The 19,992-nt window shown below is 39.6% G+C and overlaps 2 protein-coding genes and 1 non-coding gene across 5 annotated transcripts; 1 reads left to right on the top strand and 2 right to left on the bottom strand.

Annotated features, from left to right (window-relative positions):
• Positions 1–323: 323 nt before the first annotated feature.
• On the bottom strand, positions 324–397 carry TRNAN-GUU (transfer RNA asparagine (anticodon GUU)). Its single transcript has one exon. It is a non-coding gene; the product is annotated as a tRNA-Asn (tRNA).
• Positions 398–483: 86 nt separating this feature from the next.
• Positions 484–7,755, top strand: LOC115674003 (protein RIK). 2 transcript variants are annotated; one of them, XM_056319876.1, is made up of 13 exons: positions 484–629; positions 1,005–1,245; positions 1,485–1,586; positions 1,680–1,714; positions 1,803–1,878; positions 2,693–2,809; positions 2,897–2,983; positions 3,774–3,867; positions 3,954–4,071; positions 4,962–5,478; positions 5,952–6,032; positions 6,850–7,078; positions 7,281–7,755. In XM_056319876.1, the coding sequence occupies exons 1-13, from the start codon at positions 568–570 to the stop codon at positions 7,400–7,402; spliced, it is 1,881 nt and encodes a 626-aa protein (XP_056175851.1). In that variant the 5' UTR covers positions 484–567; the 3' UTR covers positions 7,403–7,755. The 2 variants fall into 2 exon arrangements, with proteins under 2 accessions (XP_056175851.1, XP_030452150.1); XM_030596290.2 differs by lacking the exon at positions 5,952–6,032.
• A 352-nt stretch (positions 7,756–8,107) lies between these two features.
• LOC115673915 (serine carboxypeptidase-like 25) lies at positions 8,108–14,647 on the bottom strand. 2 transcript variants are annotated; one of them, XM_056319877.1, is made up of 8 exons: positions 14,218–14,647; positions 11,640–11,843; positions 10,878–11,056; positions 10,372–10,662; positions 9,018–9,148; positions 8,796–8,891; positions 8,598–8,687; positions 8,108–8,453 (listed from the first exon to the last, which is right to left on the bottom strand). In XM_056319877.1, exons 1-8 carry the CDS (start codon positions 14,504–14,506, stop codon positions 8,420–8,422), a joined length of 1,314 nt encoding a protein of 437 aa, XP_056175852.1. In that variant the 5' UTR covers positions 14,507–14,647; the 3' UTR covers positions 8,108–8,419. The 2 variants fall into 2 exon arrangements, with proteins under 2 accessions (XP_056175852.1, XP_030452042.1); XM_030596182.2 differs by having other exon boundaries at positions 8,582–8,687; positions 14,218–14,645.
• Positions 14,648–19,992: the final 5,345 nt, after the last annotated feature.

Below are 19,992 nucleotides of genomic sequence, written 5' to 3'. Positions count from 1 at the left end.
GTAAATTTGTCACGGGTGTACCAGTTTGGGGTTTTTTGTGGTAAAAAAATTAGTTTAGATAACCAGTTTTGGATTTTTTGTGGTATTAACCCATTTCTTCAAAAGGCGGCAATTGTCATTATGCTGTCATAAATTTTAAGGGTCTTATTTTGTTCGTAACTTTCGACAGTAAATAGTAGTTTTCCTTAACTTAACTGTATATTCATTTTCTCCCATTTTTAGTAAATTAGTAAAATGACGTTAACTTTCCTTGGCAGTTGGTAAAAAGAGGGGACTGGATCATAAAAGTAGGGAAGTAAAAAAAAATTAAACGAGTCAACCAACGCTAGAAGGAGGGCTTGAACCTCCGACCTTGTGGTTAACAGCCACACGCTCTAACCAACTGAGCTATTCCAGCTTGTTATTTCAATAATCGCATTTTAATAATAATACTTTTAAAATTGAACCTTCATTCGATCCCAAGAGCCATAAACGCAACGACCACCATCACCTCGCGCACGGTGGGACAGCAGACGATTCGCGAAAACTGAGGTCGGCACGGTCGGGATCCGACCATCGAAGTTGGGGATGACGGCGGACGGCGCCGGCGCCGCAAGGGTTTCTTCCGACGAATCGCAGACGAGGCAAAGGTACTACTCCCACCCTTAATTGGTCGTAATCCGTCGCGCTGTGTGCTGCGGGCTGGGGCTCCGTTGCAGTCTGTTCATGTTCGATCGGTTTGCCTAAAGATTGTTCGATACAACCTTGTGGGTCATGATCAAGAATCGCGTGATGATTCGAATTAGTTTAGCCCTCGATTGCGTGGGAGGCAAAAGAGTGAGGCTTGCTGGGTGTGAGGCTTTATGGTGGCAAATGGGACGCCCCTTGTTTTTTTTTAACCCTTTCCCTTCCATTGGGTGTTTTGATGGGGTTTGGCTGTTTTGTTCTTGGTGCGCGAGTGATTTGAATTATCGACGTTGCTCGCGATGCTCAATGTTTCCGCCGCGCCTTACCGGGTGTTGCAGAAAGAAGAGAAAATGGGATCAGCCAGCGGAGTCTTTGGCGTCGATTGGGTTGGCGTTGCCCGGTGTTCTTCCGTTGGCCAACATGGGATCTCTTGCAGGGACTGCCGTTCCGACGGTGGCGCCGGTCGCTGCTGGGCTTCTGATGAATTCACTTCCAGCTAATGGCGTTGCGGCATCCCATGCACTTCATTCAGCTGCACTGATGCAGCAGAGTGCTGTGGTCGCTCCCAAATTAAACCAAGTGAGCTGCTTTTTGAAGTGTTCATTGAATAACTTAGTCCTAGAGCTATGATGCATTCTGCTGTGCATGGGCAATTTATGAGCTCATAGATTATAATTGTTGCTGTGCGACTATGATCCTGGAAACTTTTTTTCCTGCTGAACTATTCTCTCCGCTCTTTCCTTCTGTTCTTTTCCCCCATGTTTTTGGCGTCTGTCTATAATAATTTCTTGTTTGGTGACGACATTTTTTCTATCTAGCAAAAAGGCCAAGAAGACTTGATGATTGCTCGGGAAATTGTCATAAATGATGCTGAATCTGCTGTCCGGTACAAGCTTACAAAGCGTCAAACACAAGAAGAGGTAATGAGATTTAATTTCTTTTCCATGTCTTATAATTTTGCCTCCCTTTCCATGGATCTTTTGAGTAATTTAAGATGTCCATCTGTCTTGCAGATTCAGAATTGCACTGGAGCTGTGGTGACGACTAGGTATGCAGTTCACCAATAGAATTAAAAATGACATTAGTGCTATCTCCTACTTCTTTCTTAATATTTACATGGCGATTACTCTTTGCAGGGGAAAATACCGGCCGCCAAATGCCTTACCTGATGGTGGAAAGCCATTATATCTCCACATTTCTGCTGGCGCTCATGTAAGATGCATTCTTTTTTATTTTGCTGCATAGCAACATGTTTTTAGAGAATATGATTAAGTTTGTAGGACATTTAGTTGTTGAACACTCCAAGTTCATGAGGTATCTCTTGCGTGTTTAGAGATGAGATTGAGAACTAAAAGGTGACCCCATTATTGTCCAATCGGGTTGAACTTAAACTATTGTCTTCCACAACAGCAATTGTGTTTGAATTAGGTTTTGGTTTTCAAACTGCTCGTAGTGTTTAAGCATCCATTTCTTTGTGTCCTCCATCAACTAGACATTTTTGGCTTGGTTCTGGGGCTTCTAGACCTCGAATTATAACTTCACCAGATATCAACCTCAGATGTTCAAACTGTTTATTTTTCTATGAGGACATCAGTGTTCAATTTTTATGGTTCTTTTAGGTGCATAGCAGGCTTTTTGAGAGGTATTAATACCCTTTGGTTTCCACGATGGACATTTTCTTTTTACTGGTTTAGAAAAATTTTCTCACCTGAATTCATGTGGTAGTGTAGTAGATCAGGGAGAGTTTCATGTTCCTCTCAGGAAGACATGAAAAAGTTCCATGGGAGAAATTTGGTTATTATTAAATTATTACACAACTATAATGAAGGAACAATCGTCCAATGAGAAGTGCCAGGAAGAATTGTTGAACTTTAGTGTGGCAATGCATGGTTAATCTGTAGCTTGTCAAAATAATTAGCTTCTAGGTTATGTATTTGCTTCTGTCCTATTGTTCACTTTTCTGTAAGGCTTTCTGTTTTTGCATGTCAAGTTCTGCTTTGTGTTAACCAAAATTGACTCCTTACAGTTGAAAGAGACTGTTGAACGAATTATAGCTGTTGATCGTGCAGCGGCCATGATTGAAGAGATGCTGAAACAGGGTCAAAATTCGCAGCCTGTCTTCTATCCTGACAAGGGAGTTAAGGTGGTAATCTATTGTATCATCTCCCTGTTGTCTTCTGCTACATTATTTCCATGATCCATGAATATATGAACTCCCTATCTGATTTAGATTTCTCAAGCTTTGAGCACATGCGTGTATTTGGGGTTTGACGTGGACCCATCATGGAACATTGCTTCCCGCATTCGTGGACCAAATGTGAGTCCAAATTAACTTTCTGTTCCATTCTAGCTTCTCTTTTCTGTCACCACATTGAGTTGGCTTTGGAAGGAGCGTTTGAGTTACAATTGTATCAAAACACTTAAATTATACTTCATTCAAGAACGCATTGCTCGATGTTTATTCTATTTGAGCCTGAAGGAAGTTTATCTTTCATGCTTAATCTCAACTTTCGCAAAACAACTCAGTAAGAAATAAACTTGTCCTGAATAGATTGTTCGGATCATGTAATCGAGCTAAGTTTGAGGCCCGAAAGTACCTTGTACACGTGTATATTATTATGAGCTTTCTTAGAAGGCTACGGGCTGTGGCTTCTTAACTTCTATGGGTCTTTGGTTTTAGCTTTAGCTTGAATTTAGTGTTTGGAAGTCGTAACTGTGATGATTTTCATTAGCGGGCAAATGTAGGCAGGAAAGCCCAAGAGGAAAAAGCGAACAATCTTTACAACTAAAAGGATATCAAGTAAATTAAGGGTACAATAGAATAGTGATAGTTGTGGATTCATGTTTAGGTCTGGTAAATGTTGGCATCATTGTAGTAGCATTTTGACCTGTAGTGTTGCCTTTCCAGAGTAGACCACTGCATTGTCTTGTTGCTAATGTGCTTAATTGCTCTTTGCTCTGGTTTATTATATTTTTATCTTTTGATTTAAAGTTTACACTGAATATTATGATGATGAAAGATTCTAATGTCTGAAGCTTTCTCTGACTTCTCCATGCAAATGGGAGAGATTGTTTTTGTGCTGGTGGTGGTTCGTTTGTATTTGCAGGACCAATATATAAATCACATTATGAATGAAACAGGAGCGACTGTCTTACTAAGAGGGCGTGGTTCTGTTACTTCTGAAAGCTTGCATGGAGAAGGTAGCATTGTCTACTATATGGGTCATGATTCAACATTTTGTTGTGATTGTGTTTTTGTCAGTGACACCCTTCCTAACTACTTGCAGAAGGACAGCAGCCATTGCATTTATTCTTGTCCAGTAATAACGCAAAGAGCCTTGAAAGTGCGAAGAGTCTAGCTGAAAATCTTCTGGATACAATCAGTTTAGAATGTGGTGCCTCCAGGTAAAAAGTGGTCTGATCATGCTGGAATTAGAGTATCCTGACATTCCTTGAGCTTGGATGTTCTACATATGATAGAGTCAATGAGAGCATTTGTTCCTTTTCTTGAGCTTGTTTGCATCAATTGATTCGGAACGTTAAAGGATTTGTTAGTTGGTGACTTATGCTGTATTTATTGGATAATCTTCACTTTATGGCCGTGTTGCTTATTTAAGTATTTTTAGCTGATTTTATTTCATTCTTTAGCATGTGTCTTAGTAGTTGTCATGCTTCTTCTGAATGCTGCATTCAATGATATGTGTTGTATCACCAAATTGTAAAATCTGCATTGAATTTGCTTTGACATAGACCAATATTTGCTGCCAATTGGTGCTACCTCTACCCTTTCTTTGCTTTATTTCTTCCAAATAATGAAAGAACTACTCAGAAGAACTTCTTTTCTTGTTGCTACACTTCATTTGTGTTCTACCATGTGTTATTTTAATTCTTCCTTTCCTTTTCTTTTCTTTTTTATTATACAGATATAAATGAGTATTCACCATATTTTTGCTCCCAAATGTGTTAGAGATATCCTCGTTGACAAACATTAGTCAATTAAAAAGTGCATTTCCAGTAGCTTTAAATTTCTCCCCCTTTTTTGTCATGAGAATTATAGACTGCCTTCTTCCTTTGTAACCTAAAAAGCTAGATATGTTAACCAGCTGTCACTCACGGCAAAAATTCTTTTTCATGCTGCATGTTGCTTTAACCTTCGATCTATCCACCTCCCTTTTCTAAATTGAAAAACATTTTTTATCTGGACCTTTATGGAACCAATTTCTTATTCCTGACACTATGTTGTAATATACAGTTTGATTGATCACGGTGACCATTTTGGCTCTAATTTCGCACAGGGTATCATCCTCTAAAGTGTATGGTGCTGTTCCTCCTCCTCAGCAGTTGGTGGTGGGATCAAACAGTTCTAGAAGTGAGGTAACAGAAAGTACAAATCCAGCTACTGGTTTGACATCTACTAGTGGCTTTACTACATCTCCACCCCTTTCGTCACCAATGGTCCATGGGGTAAGTTCTGTTTTCACTCAAGGGGCAGTGTCAATGTCTGGGGGAGTGCTAGGTTGCATTCAGACTCAACCAAACATGGTCCACCATTCCCAGCCTTTGGTAACTGGTGGAACGAGATATAGTGGATATGAAGGAATATATCCTCAAGCCACACCTATGCAACAAGTTGCGTTGGTTCTTAAACAGTCAACTTCTGTCACGTCTTCCGTTGCCTCTGCACCAGCATTGGTAAGCATGATGTCTGAGCTGAGTTCTAAGCCTGATTTTGAGAAAGAGAAGAGGCCTCCACCGAGGCGGAAGTTTCAGGAGCTGCCAGTCGGTAATAAGGATCCAGCACCAAATTATCAGGTACGAGCGGATTCTTGAGACTGCTTTTTGCTGTGAAGATACTAGATGCCATTATGGACTCTTCCGTGTATAGATTAGTGCCTTGAAATTTCTAAACCAAATCATGTGGGAAAATGGGGTAAAATCAGCTTGATGTGAATTCAATTGAATACAAAAACTGAGCTTAAACCCTTATATAATAGATGGGGGTCCTCTTTGTGTGTAATTATAAGGAGATTTTTTCACTTGATGTTCATAAGCGTGACTTTGTTGCATGGATGGACGGTTTGAACTGCCATGGGTAAGGAGGGTTCAGATCATTGATAATGTGCTTATGCTTGTCCTCATTCCATATGCTTTTGCTTTTACTTTTATATGCACAGGTTATTCTGCTGATGGTTATTCATCACTTTGAGTTTACTTGCGGCGCTATGGGTTTTTGCTTACTGATCTATATATTTTTTTCCTCTGACTTTTAATGTTTGATATTCCAGGTATTTTCTCTGACCTTCTATGAAGCTAACTGCCAGATACTGGACTCCTGTTGTAGGAACAGTGGATTTATGTGTCACAGGGTATTTACTTTTGGAGAGTTCAATGGACAGCTGCAAACTGATTTCCAGCCTGGAACTGATCTCCTTCATTCATTGCACCTTTTCATGAAATGCATTTCATGTTTTGCTACCTTATTGATATTTTAGCTTCCGCAAGTCAATGACACTCGGTTTCGCACAGCTTTGTAGAAAGGACCTTTTTTTGACAAGCAATTAACCTGTTGAAATGCTGGTGGAGAGCATTTTTCTTGCTTAAATAGAATAGCAGAGACGAGTTGATTAAAGAAATCACTTGGAGAACCTTCTGTCTTGCTGTTCTGTTTTAGCTCTTCTTTAAGCTACAACATCTTGGTAGCTAGTACTAGATCATCCCCTTTTAAGTTGATCTTTGAAGGGAGAGCTATTTGTCACTGCTGATTAATGCTAGCCATGTGAAGCTATAAATCTTGTATAAGCTGAGAGCACTGTTGGCTGCCGCTGGTTCATAGAATCAGCAAGGAAGCTCAGACTAGATGGTCCCGGTAGAAATTGGCATCTGGATGCAGATTAGAATATGCGAGAGCAGCTGGCTAAGTACATTTTTCCTTAGGTTGCTATTCTAATTTATGGATTCTTTTTCCTTGGGTTAGTGCTTGCGTCGATACGGCTAGAGACTGAGCACAAATAGTGTATTTAGAGGGTACCTTGTGATGGTTAATTGTGTTTGAGTAGCGTATGCATGCGGCAGTAACACACACAGGTGAGGGATGAAGTTCAGGGACCGGTGGTATAGAAGTTCAAGAGAAGTTCATTACTCTGTCCGAGCTAATGTTGCCATTTTTTTCATGCCTTTTCGCAGGAATCAGCATGTTTAAAGCTGAGTGAGCCAGAGTTAGACATGGGTTCAAGAAAAATATCGACCATGCCACCTCCAAAGAAGTTAGTACTGCCATTATCAAACGCAATGCCACCGCCTCCACCAAAAAGCATGCCCCCACTCCCTCCAAAATTTACTGCACCTAAATCTAGTCTGGAAGTAAATGATAAGGCAGGGAGTTTGGACAAATCAAGATCTGAGATTATACCTGGTAGGCTACAAAATTAGTAGTTTCATCCTGGACCCCTGATTTGATTGTAGATTTTGATGGTTTTGCTTTCAGAAAGATAAAAAAAGGATGAATTTCCTCATTGCTTCCCCCATGTTAAAGTTGTTGACTTTTAATTTTCCGTTTGGATTAGTTCTACTTTAATTTAGTCTATCCCACGTGGTTTTGACATTGTTGTCTGCAGATACTCTGGTCAAATTGATGGAATACGGGGATGAAGATGATGACCCCGACGAAAGCAGCGAAGAATCACTTGGCAGCAATTCGACTACAGTGACAACTCAAAAACCATTTTGGGCTGTGTGATTTGTACGTCTTCAACAGTTAAATGGATGGATTGACCATGTTGCTACTCCATGTGTATCCTGTAATGGCAAGCAGGTTGTGACAGAAGTTTTCTTTGAACTGATGGTGGTGCCAACTCATTTTCGGAGGAACAGGAATGTTGCCAGCTTCTGACCCGAGTCGTGCTTGCTGCCCAGTCGTCTTGGTGGCTGAGTTTCGTTGAGGTTAGAAATGGTTTTGTTAGTTTCCAGACGGCATGGGGATTTTTACATGTACATTAGTTTTTATGACTTGCTTGGCTCTTGGAATTGGGGATATGGTTTCTTCAATTGTCATTCTGTCTGCCAATAATATGATTTGCGGTCCTTTGTTCATCTTCATTCTGAATTTACTTGGTGACACAGTTATGTGTTTGGGAGGTCACCGTCAACTTGGAAATTGGTTTGGGCGATGATGTTGAAAAGTTTATACGCGGCAAATCTCGGGGGTATTTGCATTGTCAAAGCGACTAGCACGATTCATTCATATGATAGACTGAAAAATACTTGGGCACCATACAAGGGAAAGCTGAACCGTATCAAACAGCGGTCGCCGGATCTGAGATGAAGGTACCTATTGCGAAATGTGACAGCTATACCTCTTAGATGACAGTAATTTTAGTTAACGAGTCTTGTTGTGATCTGGGTTTTGATGCCACCGTTGTATAATAAGTGAGCATTCAGTTACTTGGCAAAATAGTTTATAGATAAGGAATAAAAGAGGGATTAGGGTCAGACTGATGTGCTAACAGGAAGAAGAAACGACACAGACAGATGAAATCTTCCATTTTGGTAATGACCACAATGAATAATCAACTTTCTCTCTGGTTGGTTTTTCCCTTGTAACTAGCAAATAAAAAGTGGCAGCAAGTCAACTGACAACACTCAGTTCATGACTTTGGGAGGGGCTTTCCTCTTAAGAAGGACTTGAAAAGCTGAAGAGCGGCTCTGGGCTTGAACAGAGGGACTTCATGACCAGCTCCTCTCACCGTCGCAAACGTTAGCCCTTCATATACCTCTGTCCACCCTCCCACCTACATGACCACATCAGTACCTAAATCGATCGGTCTCATGGACAAATATCAATCATACAGCATATGGGTCTTCATCAAACATTTCGTACATGCAGTATTTCTCTTCGTAAGTAAAGGGTGACACCGACCTGTTTCTTGACATACCAAGGGTACCACGGGATTTTGGTTGCCAGCTTGAGCTGTGCGAGTGAGTATCTCGTGGCTGTAACGGGTACAACCGAGTCCACATCGCCACTGCGATCATTTTCGTTTTTTCAAGGGGGCAAAGGGAAATGTCAACTTGAAATTTACAAGAAATGATGCATGAATACGCGTTGACGAAGAAGAGATAAACCGGCCAACCTGAAGACCCACACTCGGAGGCCACGAGCAATCATCTCCCTGTAGATGGGCAGAATCGACACCTCGGTGTCGTTCCAGTTTCGGTTCAACACTTCACTGCCATCAGAAACAGAACACATTGTCACAATTCTCCATTTGGACTATGACAAATTGACAATCAATCACGTCATTATGCTTTGTTTTGTTCAAAAGGAGCAAAAACAGCTGCAATTCAAATTGAACCTGCAAGCAGTCCACTTGTAGGGAATCTTGGTGGTGTTGGCATGGAGCGCTCTCTGCACATCAGGCCTGTTGTAGTATGTCTCTGCATATTTCTCTGTACAGGGATCGTATCCAGATATCTGCCTCAAAATCTTTTTTTTTTCCATAGATAAAAAGGGGTAAAAAATACTTAATTTTAGACCTCAGGACCACAGAAAATAATGAATTAGGAATATTCCAAAATGGGTAAAAGGAAAAGAAAAATTCAGCAATTTCTGCAGTGTGCAGTGATAGAACTAGCAGTACTACATTATTACTGTTGTATACAATAATGTTGGAACAGATACAGAACAGACACGTGAATTGAGAAGGAAAACAAGCTTCATATGTCATTGCGAGTACACACAGCATCCACGCAACAACATACGCAGGTACACACTTGATATGTTTGTTTGTAAGAATAATGATTCGATAAATTTCACATAGGATTTTCAATTTCATTTATTTGAATCATGCCTTATTATAGTACTGTGCAATTATGTGATAGTATAAGAAAACTATTTCAAATTTATTGTAAAATGAAAAGTGAATGGGCATTTTATGGTATGCCCATTTCTTTATACCCATTTTTGGTACAAAAAGGACTTTTTTCCTTTGGTTAAAACATGAGACTGGAATGGACATTTCAAAATAGATTGACCGTAATAGAATGGATGGAGGAATCATAATTCCATTTCTGTTTTGAATGAAAAAGTAGATGTACAAATTAGTTGATTGATTGTGATAAAATCATGATATATTGAATTTTCATTTATAATTAGTAATTATCATTTATAGTTTGAATTTGAATGATTGATAAATGTAACTTAAATATAAGAATAATTTATAATCAAATTCATAATTAGTGCTATAAATTTAATTTTTATTTATGTATATGACAGTACACATATGAAGATATTGGTTCTCTAGACATATACTAAGGATTATGTTAAACATTGCTAAGTAACACTTGTTTACATCTTTGGACAGTCTTTGGACAATCCAAGAGTACGAACACAGAGACTCGACTATCTGAAAGCTGATAAAACATAATGTAAGCTGCGTGAATCAGTTAAATTCATGCCTTTGACCTATGCAAGTGGCCTAGATCTGAATTATTTGCACAAAATTGGTGCGGTTTGAACTTGTTTCCTCCGGTTTCAAAGCGGGAAATTCCGACGCTTTCCAAACAACTGGGCTGACCATGAGGGCTTACCGGAACTTGTTAAGCAAAATTAATATATTATTTTGCAACTTTCAATGCTCTGAACAAATTATCAATCACAATTGTGCATGGCAAACGAAACAACACACGAGTGAAGGGAAGGGGGGGCACCTTGTTGTGATGGGGGCGGTGAGGGAGACGAATGGACTGTCGCATGGTGGCGGCGGACCCGTCGGAGGAGTTGCAAGGGGGAGCATAGATATTATACTGGTCGATGTTGCCAAACTCTTGGTCCATGGCGTAGGAGTAGAGCGACTCGCACTCGTTCGACTCCTTCTGCCGGCGGAAGTCGCACGTGCTCATCAGCTGCTTGTACGTCCGGTCAGATATCATCGCGTGGCTCCACCAGTACATCACCGTCCCCATGTTATCGTAGTAGTTATCTGTCACTGCATTCCCTACCTGCAATTCTCAAAATTACTTTCACTCGCAAAAAATAACGAACGGTAATAATTTCGTAATTAGGACTGAGTCATGAAAACTTTATGGCCCCTCAATTGATCAATCAATTTTCTGCTAGACCTTCTCCATCCAAAGCAGAAAAAATGACCCTTTTCCAATGGAAGAATGAACTCAAAAACAGGAAATGTTTGCTAATGATGGGATTGGGAAAGTACCATAATGCCCCTGATATTGATGGTGGAGTGTTTGGGCTTCAAATTATGGGCCATAATCTGTTGGGCCAGCTGAGGAACGTAATGGCCCGCGTAGCTCTCCCCCGTCAAGTACACCTCCCTCCCTTTGTACCTTGGAAATCTCTCCATCCATCTCACCAAGAACTCCAATGATTCCTCAGCTGCCCAAACACATTTCACCCACATAAAAATTACAAAAAACAAAAACATATTTAAAGAAATTTTATCACCCTAACGAGAAATATCCAGAATTTCGCGAAACCAAAGATCTCCTCCATCGATTTCTCATCTCGAATTACCCCCCTTTAACAAAGAAGTAGCTAATTGTTACCTTCTCTTTCCTTTTTCAATTGCAATCATTCATGCCCACAAAGAGAGGTGCTGGATCGATAATGGAACCGGGTCGAATGTGGACCCGACCAGAAGTTCTATCAAATCCACAATGATTTTTTTATAAATGAAGCCCCCTTAGGTCTTAAATTGGTATGAGGTGAACTAGAATGCAATTGGGCCAATGCTAAAAAGTAGAGTCAACGTTCCATTTTGGACCCACCAATCACTGACCCTGTTACTAGCTAACCCGCTACCCTCCAAAATTCGGGTCCTACCCGAGTTCTGCCCGTCTCCTCTCCATCATCATTATGCCAAAAGACACAATTGATTCAGATAATGCGCGTGTTTTTGTTAACGAATTATCGAGCCGGGTTAATTAGGAAATGGGGGAAATGAAGGGAGTGGCCGTACCGGTGCGGCGGTCACCAGTGTCAAGGAGATCCGAGGAGTGGTTGCTGTAGGAGAAGCCGACGCCGGCAGGAGTTTCCAAGAAGAGGAGGTTGGCCTCGGTGTTCCACGAGAACTTGTTGAGGTACAAACCTGAGGCCGTCTTGTTTATCCGGAACGGCCCGATCTCCTCGGATGCGCCGTATGCCACTGACGAGCAACCAGGACCTGTGTGGTTGTCCCAACATATCAAACACATTGCATAAGCAATCCAATTCATAATCTTTATATCTACGTATGCCTCGTCTTGTTCATATACTAGAAAGCCGATTCCGTTATAGTTATGTCGCCAAATCATTTATTCAGGGAAAATTGCAAAAACTACCTTGAAGTTTGCACCATGTATCAAAAACCATCCTCACTTCAAAAAAAATCTTCAGTTTGACATATCTTTCAAACCCAAAAGGACACATTTCCGTCCAAACCCTACAGCAGGGGCCCGGCCAAGAGTGGCGGCAAGCCGATGATGCGGTAGGAGAGAGAAGGTGGAGGGTAGAATTATATGTCAGAATTTGTGAGAATGCAATTCGACATGAAAGTGGCAAAACTCAATATACAGGTTGTAGGTTTCTAAAGCGGGATGGTATTCGATACGTGGGTACAAACTTTGCAACTATCCATAAGTAAAATACACATGAAAAGCCCCATGGATTCGACAAATCACGCTCATCAAATGCAACAATCTCTTTCCAGACATACATTTTTCGTTTTTTGAGAAGATATTTGTATAGTGTGCTTATAGTCAGTATTCACTGAGCAAAGATAGGTCCAGTTCATCTCTGGATATTTTTCGGTAGGGGGACGAATTGGGTGGAGCAGAACTAGTTCTTGCACAAACGAAGTTAATGCTTTCAACATCAATTAGGAGTAATATCACATAACACTATGCAATTGCCGGATGAATCAAGATAATTTCCAAAATGAAGGAGAATACCAAAGGTCCAAAAGTATATGTATACATGTATGCATGACAACACACACACACACACACACATATAAGCTTTGGTTCATCCAATCTCATCTCTATCCGTTAAGAGGATCAATAAATGTGTGCATCCTGTCAGTCCAAGTCGAGCAAGAGCAGTTAACTAGCAATCAATTTTACGACGTGTCGAGATGTTTTTGAATTTAACTACGGCGACATGTCATGACGTTGCACAGTATATCCTGAGTACGGTAAAACTAGAAGTACTGTACTTGCTAAACTAAGACGGACATGCACAAGAAAGAGTATCATTATTAAGTGAACCCCCCTAATCTCTTCTCGAGAATAGTCTTCTTTTCATCTCCTAAGCATTTATCAACTTGTTGCCCTGGTTTAACATTACATATTCCTAAAATTAGAAACACAATGATGGGTTATGGCCCGGCCACGTGATGATTAATGCTGTTGTATTAAAGTGACTTGTCTAGTCAACATCACGAACCTCCATAGCTAAGTGACGACAGTCCACAAAACACATTCAGAGAGAGAGAGAGAGAGGCTCTAACTAGTGTCTTTGGAAATTTATCATAATTCAATTTTCAGAATATCAGTTTCTTCAGATGATGTGTGTAGTTGATACCTTAAAAATTCAATCTTTTTCTCTTTACTATAGCTTAAAAAGAGCCATGGGCAGCAGTACTGAGAAGATAAGAGATGGTATTGGGAACAAAGGTAGGAATTCGGTGAGTTCCAAGCCATTAAATAGTGGAGTGAGTTTCAAGGGTTTCCTAGCACACGCAGATTTGAAAATTGTGTAGCCGTATAGACATTGATGGGGGGCATCAAAACTCGCTGACAAAGCCCTGCTCACATGAGAGAGAGAGAGAGAGAGAGAGAGAGAGAGCAATTAATGATGAGATGATGAGAGGGGTTGTGTGTGTGTGTGTGTGTGAATGGAAGTAATAAAAGCTGAGGCTGTTTATGGTCGCTTTCAAGCATTGAATTTCTTCTGTGAAACTCTCACTGCAGCTTCTGCCTTGCGTGAGACCAGTAAGAAAGGCGGGACAGAGAGAGAGAGAGAGAGAGAGAGAGAGAGGTTCTCTGCACGTAATGGGTTTCCTTTTACATGATAGGTAGTTAGGTCATGTATGGCCTCTTTTACTTCAGTACATGCCAATGCCATACCCACCCCCCTCAAAGACAAAAAAGGTTGAAAACATCATCAGTTTTGGCCGATGCACAGCACACGAGAGTGTTCTTTCTCTTTTCTTTTTGACTTGCATGTCGTTCTTGTAGTTTGCAAGTCATAGTGTTCGAAAGTAGAAGAATTGAAATGATGAAGGGGGAAAAGAGAGATATGCCTTCTCGCTTAATCAATGATTTGCCAAGATATGGAGGACTCTACTTCTTTTCTTTCTTGTTTGGGTGTGGGTTTCATGGAGAAACTTGAGGAAGAAAAATGGAATCTCACAAGCTAAAAGAAGTCACTCCCAGTTCCAGTTCCAGCTGACAACAGTTGGAGAAAAGGACAAGAAGACAAAACGATGTGCCATGCAATCCAACAGTGAAGAGAGAGAGAGAGAGAGAGAGAGAGAGAGAGAGAGAGAGAGAAGAGACCTCCATTGAGCCAGACGACGAGAGGCTTGGAAGCGGGATCGGAGTAGGCTTCGGTGAGCCAGTAGAAGAGGGCTCGACCGGCGGCTCGGTGGACGGTGACGTACCCCGAGAATTGCCGGAACGGGACCTTCGGTTGCCCGGGAAGAGACGCTATGCGGTCGGCCTCTTCTTCTTCTTCCGCCGCCGTTGCTGCTTCTTGAACGTCACTGGACGTAGCGCTCAGCCTCGAGATGAGCATCACGACGACGGCCATGAAGGCCATCATCTTCCTTCTGCCGCCCACAGCCATGGCCTCCTCCGACCAAGCAGAGGCAGAGGCAGAGGCTCAAATGAACTTCGCTTCGCGTTACTGCTACGAGCTGTGCATGTCTGTGTTCTTGATACTGTTCGAAGGTGAGGGAGAGAATAAATGATATCACCCACCGGGGTAAAGAACGGAGGATGTAGACAGCTATAGGGTCACTGTTTCATACTTTTTCTATACATATATATTTATTTACGTGGTTTTATCGAACTCGTACTTATAGATCTGAGTAGGGTCCAAAAATTTATTGGTATCTAAAATTCGACATACTAAAGTGAATTTGGCTAGAGGGCAATACCCAGTTTTGCACTTCGAGTAACTTGGGCCTAATCAAGTCTTGGCTTGGGGGGTCCCCAGCCATTATTGCCTCTAGGGGATAATGCTCAACATATTTGTGCAACACCTGCAAAATGTGATGCTCTAACTTCAGATCACCCAAATAAATCAAGCTCGAGAGAGAGAAAATATTTTATGCGTTGGCTGCACGATGATGCCCGTGTAGTTGCATTCCATGTATGCGCATCGTTGTACTTGGTTCGTCACACTGACATCAAAACACTAAGCTTCGCAAAATATAGTAAAAAAGTTTCATAACATGTTTTCTTGATCTGTTTATATGAGTTGGTAAACTCAGACGAACCTTTTTTTATGGGTCATATAGCACTCAGAAAGAGTTGTTTGTATGGATGTCGAAGGCACCGCGATTCCCTTGGATCAAAAGTTACGGTGCGACTAGTTGTATACTTGAGGATGCGTCCATTCCAATTCCGTCCCACTTTTGGGATTTCTAATATCCGAACGCTCTAAAATATTTTCAAGCGTTTTGCTTTGAAAAGGAAATATGGTGTTTTACTTTTCATGTATGAGCATGGCGCAAACTTTATCAGGAAAACATAAAGAAACGTTACTGGGTTCTTTTTTTGCCATAAGGTGCTTGAAAAAGTATGAAGGGATTTCGCATCTATCAACTTTTTTCACATTTGATATTTAATATATTAGATTTTGAATTGACCAAAAAATATATATTAGATTTTGAGACATTGTTTAGTGATATAGCAACTTCTTTAAAATTTTAAGACTTTCAGCAAGTTAGGGGTATTAAAATTCTTACCAAAGTTTCTTATAAAATGACGTGGCGATATAGTTGAGATATCTGAATGGCTAGTGAAGCCCGATACGAAGTTATTATCATTATATTCACTTACAGTAGCAGTACTTATCATATAAAATTTGGCAAATACATATATTAAGTACATAAAGGATCTCTCTCTCAGTAAACTATTAGATCCCTCTAACTTAGCCTAACAAATAACCATCAACTAGATAATAAACTTGAATCACCTGCACTGACGTAGTCTTGCATGTTTCAAATTCTTTCTACTTTCTGTTCAAATTTAAGTATTTGTCATTTTGCGAAAATGAATTATTTAAAAAATATTTTCCTAAAAATGACTGCATGTATTTCTTATAAAAGTGAATAAATGAAAATAAAAATTATCGTCCATGAAAATATTTGGATATAGATTATTGTCGATAATGAAAGTATTTTTTCAAGCGATTGTTTTTAGAAATATGATTTATTTTCCGTAAAATAAACAGAATCTAAAATAATACTTAAATTTTAAATATATGTAAAGATAAATATACATAAATACATCGGTCGTGTTTAGTACATTTTGAAAGATGGCAGGTATTTCGTGTTCATACAGAGTCAAATTGTGAGAATTGCAAAAAATCTGCAAAAAAAAGTAAATAAAAAAATTAAATATAAAAAGTCACTTCAATATGCACAGTGTCTCTAAACCGGGGTATTGGTTAGCGCGTCAGTTGAGAGACACTGTACGAAGCACAGACTAATCTGCAGGAAGTCGAGACTTCCCCTCTTATCATCCCAGACATAAGAGGTTATTATACTTGTCTATCCAGTAATAGCCAGCCGAAGCTAACGTGATGTCTACCTTCATCACCCAAGAAGTTCTTAAGTTCTCTTCAAATCTTTTTCTTCCTTGGAGAGTGAGGATACGAAAAGAACTTTCAAGGAGATCACTCCATCGTATCGAAGAATTCATTTCTTTGTCTTCCCTTGAGCCTTTTAAGGTCCTACTCAAAATCAGGACCGGATGACCACTGGGCAAATGGGTTTCACAACATATAAAATACATATTTATTATAAAAAAAAACATATAAAATAATGCTTTTAATCTGCCATCCCTTTCTCCGGTTCTCCTCGTAAAAGGAGGAAGGAAAGACAAAACAAACCATCCCAATTACAATTTGACGGACTTTGACCACCTTTAATTTCTGATTGGCTTAAACAAGATCATAATTGCCTTCTGGAATTTTCATGGTGGACATTTGTAGGTGGTGATGCAAATGGTCACGTCAAATCATGAACTGTTCCAATTTGAAAATGATGTCACCCGTGATTTGGCTTCCTACCCATGGAGAAGGACCAAAAATAAATAAAATAATAATAAAAAAGAAAAGTATATGCTTAGCCCGAAGGAAATGATTGAACAGAAATTCAATTTCATATCCTTTTGATAATTAACGGTGCAAATGATAATCCTTCTATTTTTATAATAAATTTTTTGAATTTCTTTGACGAGTTTTTGAATAGAAATACACGTTTGATAACGACACAAAATTGCTTTCTCTTATGCTCTTTTCCATTCATCAACGGGCAGCGGCTAACAAGAGGCGGCGATCGGCGAGGGGCGACCGGTCGGCGAGGGGCGACAGTAGGCAGCGAGAGGCAAGGACGAGTTATGAAAAAAGTTTTTATTTCTCTCTTTCTTCCAGATATAGAAAAGTATAAAATTTTTACTTCTCATTTTTGTTCCAAACCTAATTTTGGAATAAAAATGTGTTCTAGAAATAGAAAAATCAAATTGCATTACCAAACGGACTTCCATTCCAAACCTGTTCCCGAGAATAGAAAAAAGAGAAAAAAAATGATTCTCATTTGCGCCCTAACTGACCAATGACAGACTTACGAAAATTGGCGAATAAAATTAGTAATGAAGCAATGTGGTAAATCTATGGATAATAAGTAGCTCTAAAAATCTACTACGTGAATAGTGGGGCCGCAAAAGGCATGTGTAATTAAGAACACGTTAGTTAAATCGAGATAGTCAAATTAAAGGAGGCATTGCTTGCCAAACCTACTTCGTTTAGATTGGCTTCCGCGAGGGACATGAGTTCACTCGATATAGTGTCGGTCATTAAAATCGTAATTCAATTCAATTTAAAAAATCACGTTGTCGAAAATGTACATCAAAGTGCTTTTTAAATCTCACAATCTCTAACGACACTCAAATCTCTTATACCCGACATGCAACAAAAGGGATATGTGCATGCAATGCTTTTTCCCTAACAAACTAAAATCATTCTACAAGATATGGTAGCATCAACATTTCGTATGATTGTTTGTAGCACCAATTATTTTGTGAACCTAAGTTTAATCTATCCTAAGATCAATCTATAGCATCTCAGGTTCCTAAAATCTTCTACATTCTAGATTTTCGTAATCTACTAAAGTGATGCGTTCTTTAATGTACTTCTACAGTTGCCATTGATCTACTTAGGTCAGTCAGGAACCTATATCCTATCAATTAGGGAAAGATATCTAACGACCTAGTTCAATTTGAACTACTGGTCAATTTTGCACGAAATCTAGTGTCCTTTAGTTCGAGGGTCCGCTTATGATGGTAAAGACTAGCATCCCACGAAATTCTTTCGGTACTCTTTTATTGGTCAACTTTTAAATTCATTAATTTCCTTGTACTTTTTTAGTACATATCAGGTGTTAATGTTGCCTCAGAGGGGCCCGAGCCATCGGTAAGATTCAGTAAGATATCACTCTAGAGAGCTAGAATTCTAACATTGTGCGAGGACCTATGGGCCACTACTCTGCCTCGGGTACATTTTTCAAAAGGATTATATTACACGCGGGTTAATTACAAGTAATTTTGAAAAGAAATGCATATCATAATGGCATATAATCTATTAAAATAAATTACCCGGATAATTTAAAATTAGGTGAAAATAAAATATACATTTTTTCGAGTGAAAGAGAAAATTGCACCAACAGCGTTAAACATTTTGTCGAATGAGCAGTAAATTCCTAGATATTTCGATCTGGTGCAATCGAGTCCTTTCAACGATTGCTCAACCACTAAAGCGAAAAAAAATTTCTAATGCCTTAGGTAAAGGCAATGAGATTCTTTTGGTCATAATCGTTTGTCGCATTTACTCCGTCGCATTTGCCTAGAGCGATACTATGTTTCCAAGGGCGACGAGGTACTTTGATACCAAAAGCAATAAGCCATAAATTCGGAATACAATCCTTCAAAAAAGGTATGATTCCATGCCCTAATTAGACAAAGGGTAACAAAATGGAGGCTTAAATGAACTTTACGTGATCGGCCATGGGCTGAGCCTATGCTGTGGATTGTCCTCGGCTAGGCCCTGTCTCGGCCTATCAGCTTTTAACCTACTTAATTTAATGCTTGAGAGATGCTCGGATTTCAACAACGATGACGAATTTAATCCCTAATTTCTAAAATGTGAATGGTGATCTTTGGGACGAAAAATTCTGGTATCAACATCATTTTAGATAGTTAGGCTCCGTTCGTTTAGTCAAAAATAACTTCCAGAAAAATATTTTCTTGATTTTCTAGTGTTCGGTTCATGGAAAATAAATAAGTTAAGCAAAAAATTTCCACCCCATTCGAAAAACCACCTTCAAAAGTGGGAGAGGAAATCATTTTCCCTCTTCTTTCTTTCACCATTCATTTTAATTAATTTAATTTAATATTTTCTTTTTATTTACTTTTTATATTTATTAAATTATAATTTTTAATTATTTGTTTTCTTCAATCGGCCGCAAGGGAGCTTGAGCCTCGCCACAAGCCGACAAGGCTCAAGCATCACCAGAGGCTAGCAAGGCTCAAGTGTCACTGCCTAGCGAGGCTTTGGCCTCGCCTGATCAACAATGCATGAGTGTCATTAGAGGGCGGCAACACTCCTGCCTCGTAGATCAGCAACACTTGAGCATTGCCAGAGGCTGGTGAGCTCGTCCCTCGCTTGTGGCCGGTCATCGGTCGTCGGTGTGGCTGGCGATTGACTGAGGAAAAGAAAAGGAAAGAAAAGAAGAAAAAGAAAAGAAAATTAAATAATCGAATTTTTCAAAAAAGAATAGAAAAAAATGATCAAAAGGAGTGCACGAAAAAAAATCAAATCAAATTTTCCCTACCAAACGGCGGAAAATATTTTCCATTTCATCTTTAGGTTGCAGCCCAACACTGCAAAATATTATCATTTTCCTGAAAAATGATTTTATGGAAAATATTTTCCAGAAACGTCACAATTTTCGCAAAACAAACAAAGCATTGGATGCGTTCATTTCACGGAAAATGATTGATTTGGAAAATATTTTTCAAAAAATAATTGCTTATATCATTTAGAAA

The sequence above is a fragment of the Syzygium oleosum genome, unplaced genomic scaffold (assembly GCF_021117445.2).
Source record: "Syzygium oleosum isolate NSW1041296 unplaced genomic scaffold, Sole_v2.1 Sole_v2.19, whole genome shotgun sequence".
Classification (NCBI taxonomy): domain Eukaryota; kingdom Viridiplantae; phylum Streptophyta; class Magnoliopsida; order Myrtales; family Myrtaceae; genus Syzygium; species Syzygium oleosum.
This window is presented reverse-complemented; position numbering and strand designations above follow the sequence as displayed.

Bases quoted from the DNA above. Each gene is read 5' to 3' on its own strand.
- LOC115673915 (XM_030596182.2), bottom strand. From the start codon at position 14,506: ATGGCTGTGGGCGGCAGAAGGAAGATGATGGCCTTCATGGCCGTCGTC. The intron at 8,892-9,017 runs GTTCAATTTGAA...TTCTGATGGCAG, and splicing joins TACAAGTGGACTGCTTGCAG to TGAAGTGTTGAACCGAAACT. The intron at 8,454-8,581 runs GTCGGTGTCACC...GTGGTCATGTAG, and splicing joins CTTGGTATGTCAAGAAACAG to GTGGGAGGGTGGACAGAGGT.
- LOC115674003 (XM_056319876.1), top strand. From the start codon at position 568: ATGACGGCGGACGGCGCCGGCGCCGCAAGGGTTTCTTCCGACGAATCG. The intron at 1,246-1,484 runs GTGAGCTGCTTT...TTTTCTATCTAG, and splicing joins TCGCTCCCAAATTAAACCAA to CAAAAAGGCCAAGAAGACTT. The intron at 1,587-1,679 runs GTAATGAGATTT...TCTGTCTTGCAG, and splicing joins AGCGTCAAACACAAGAAGAG to ATTCAGAATTGCACTGGAGC.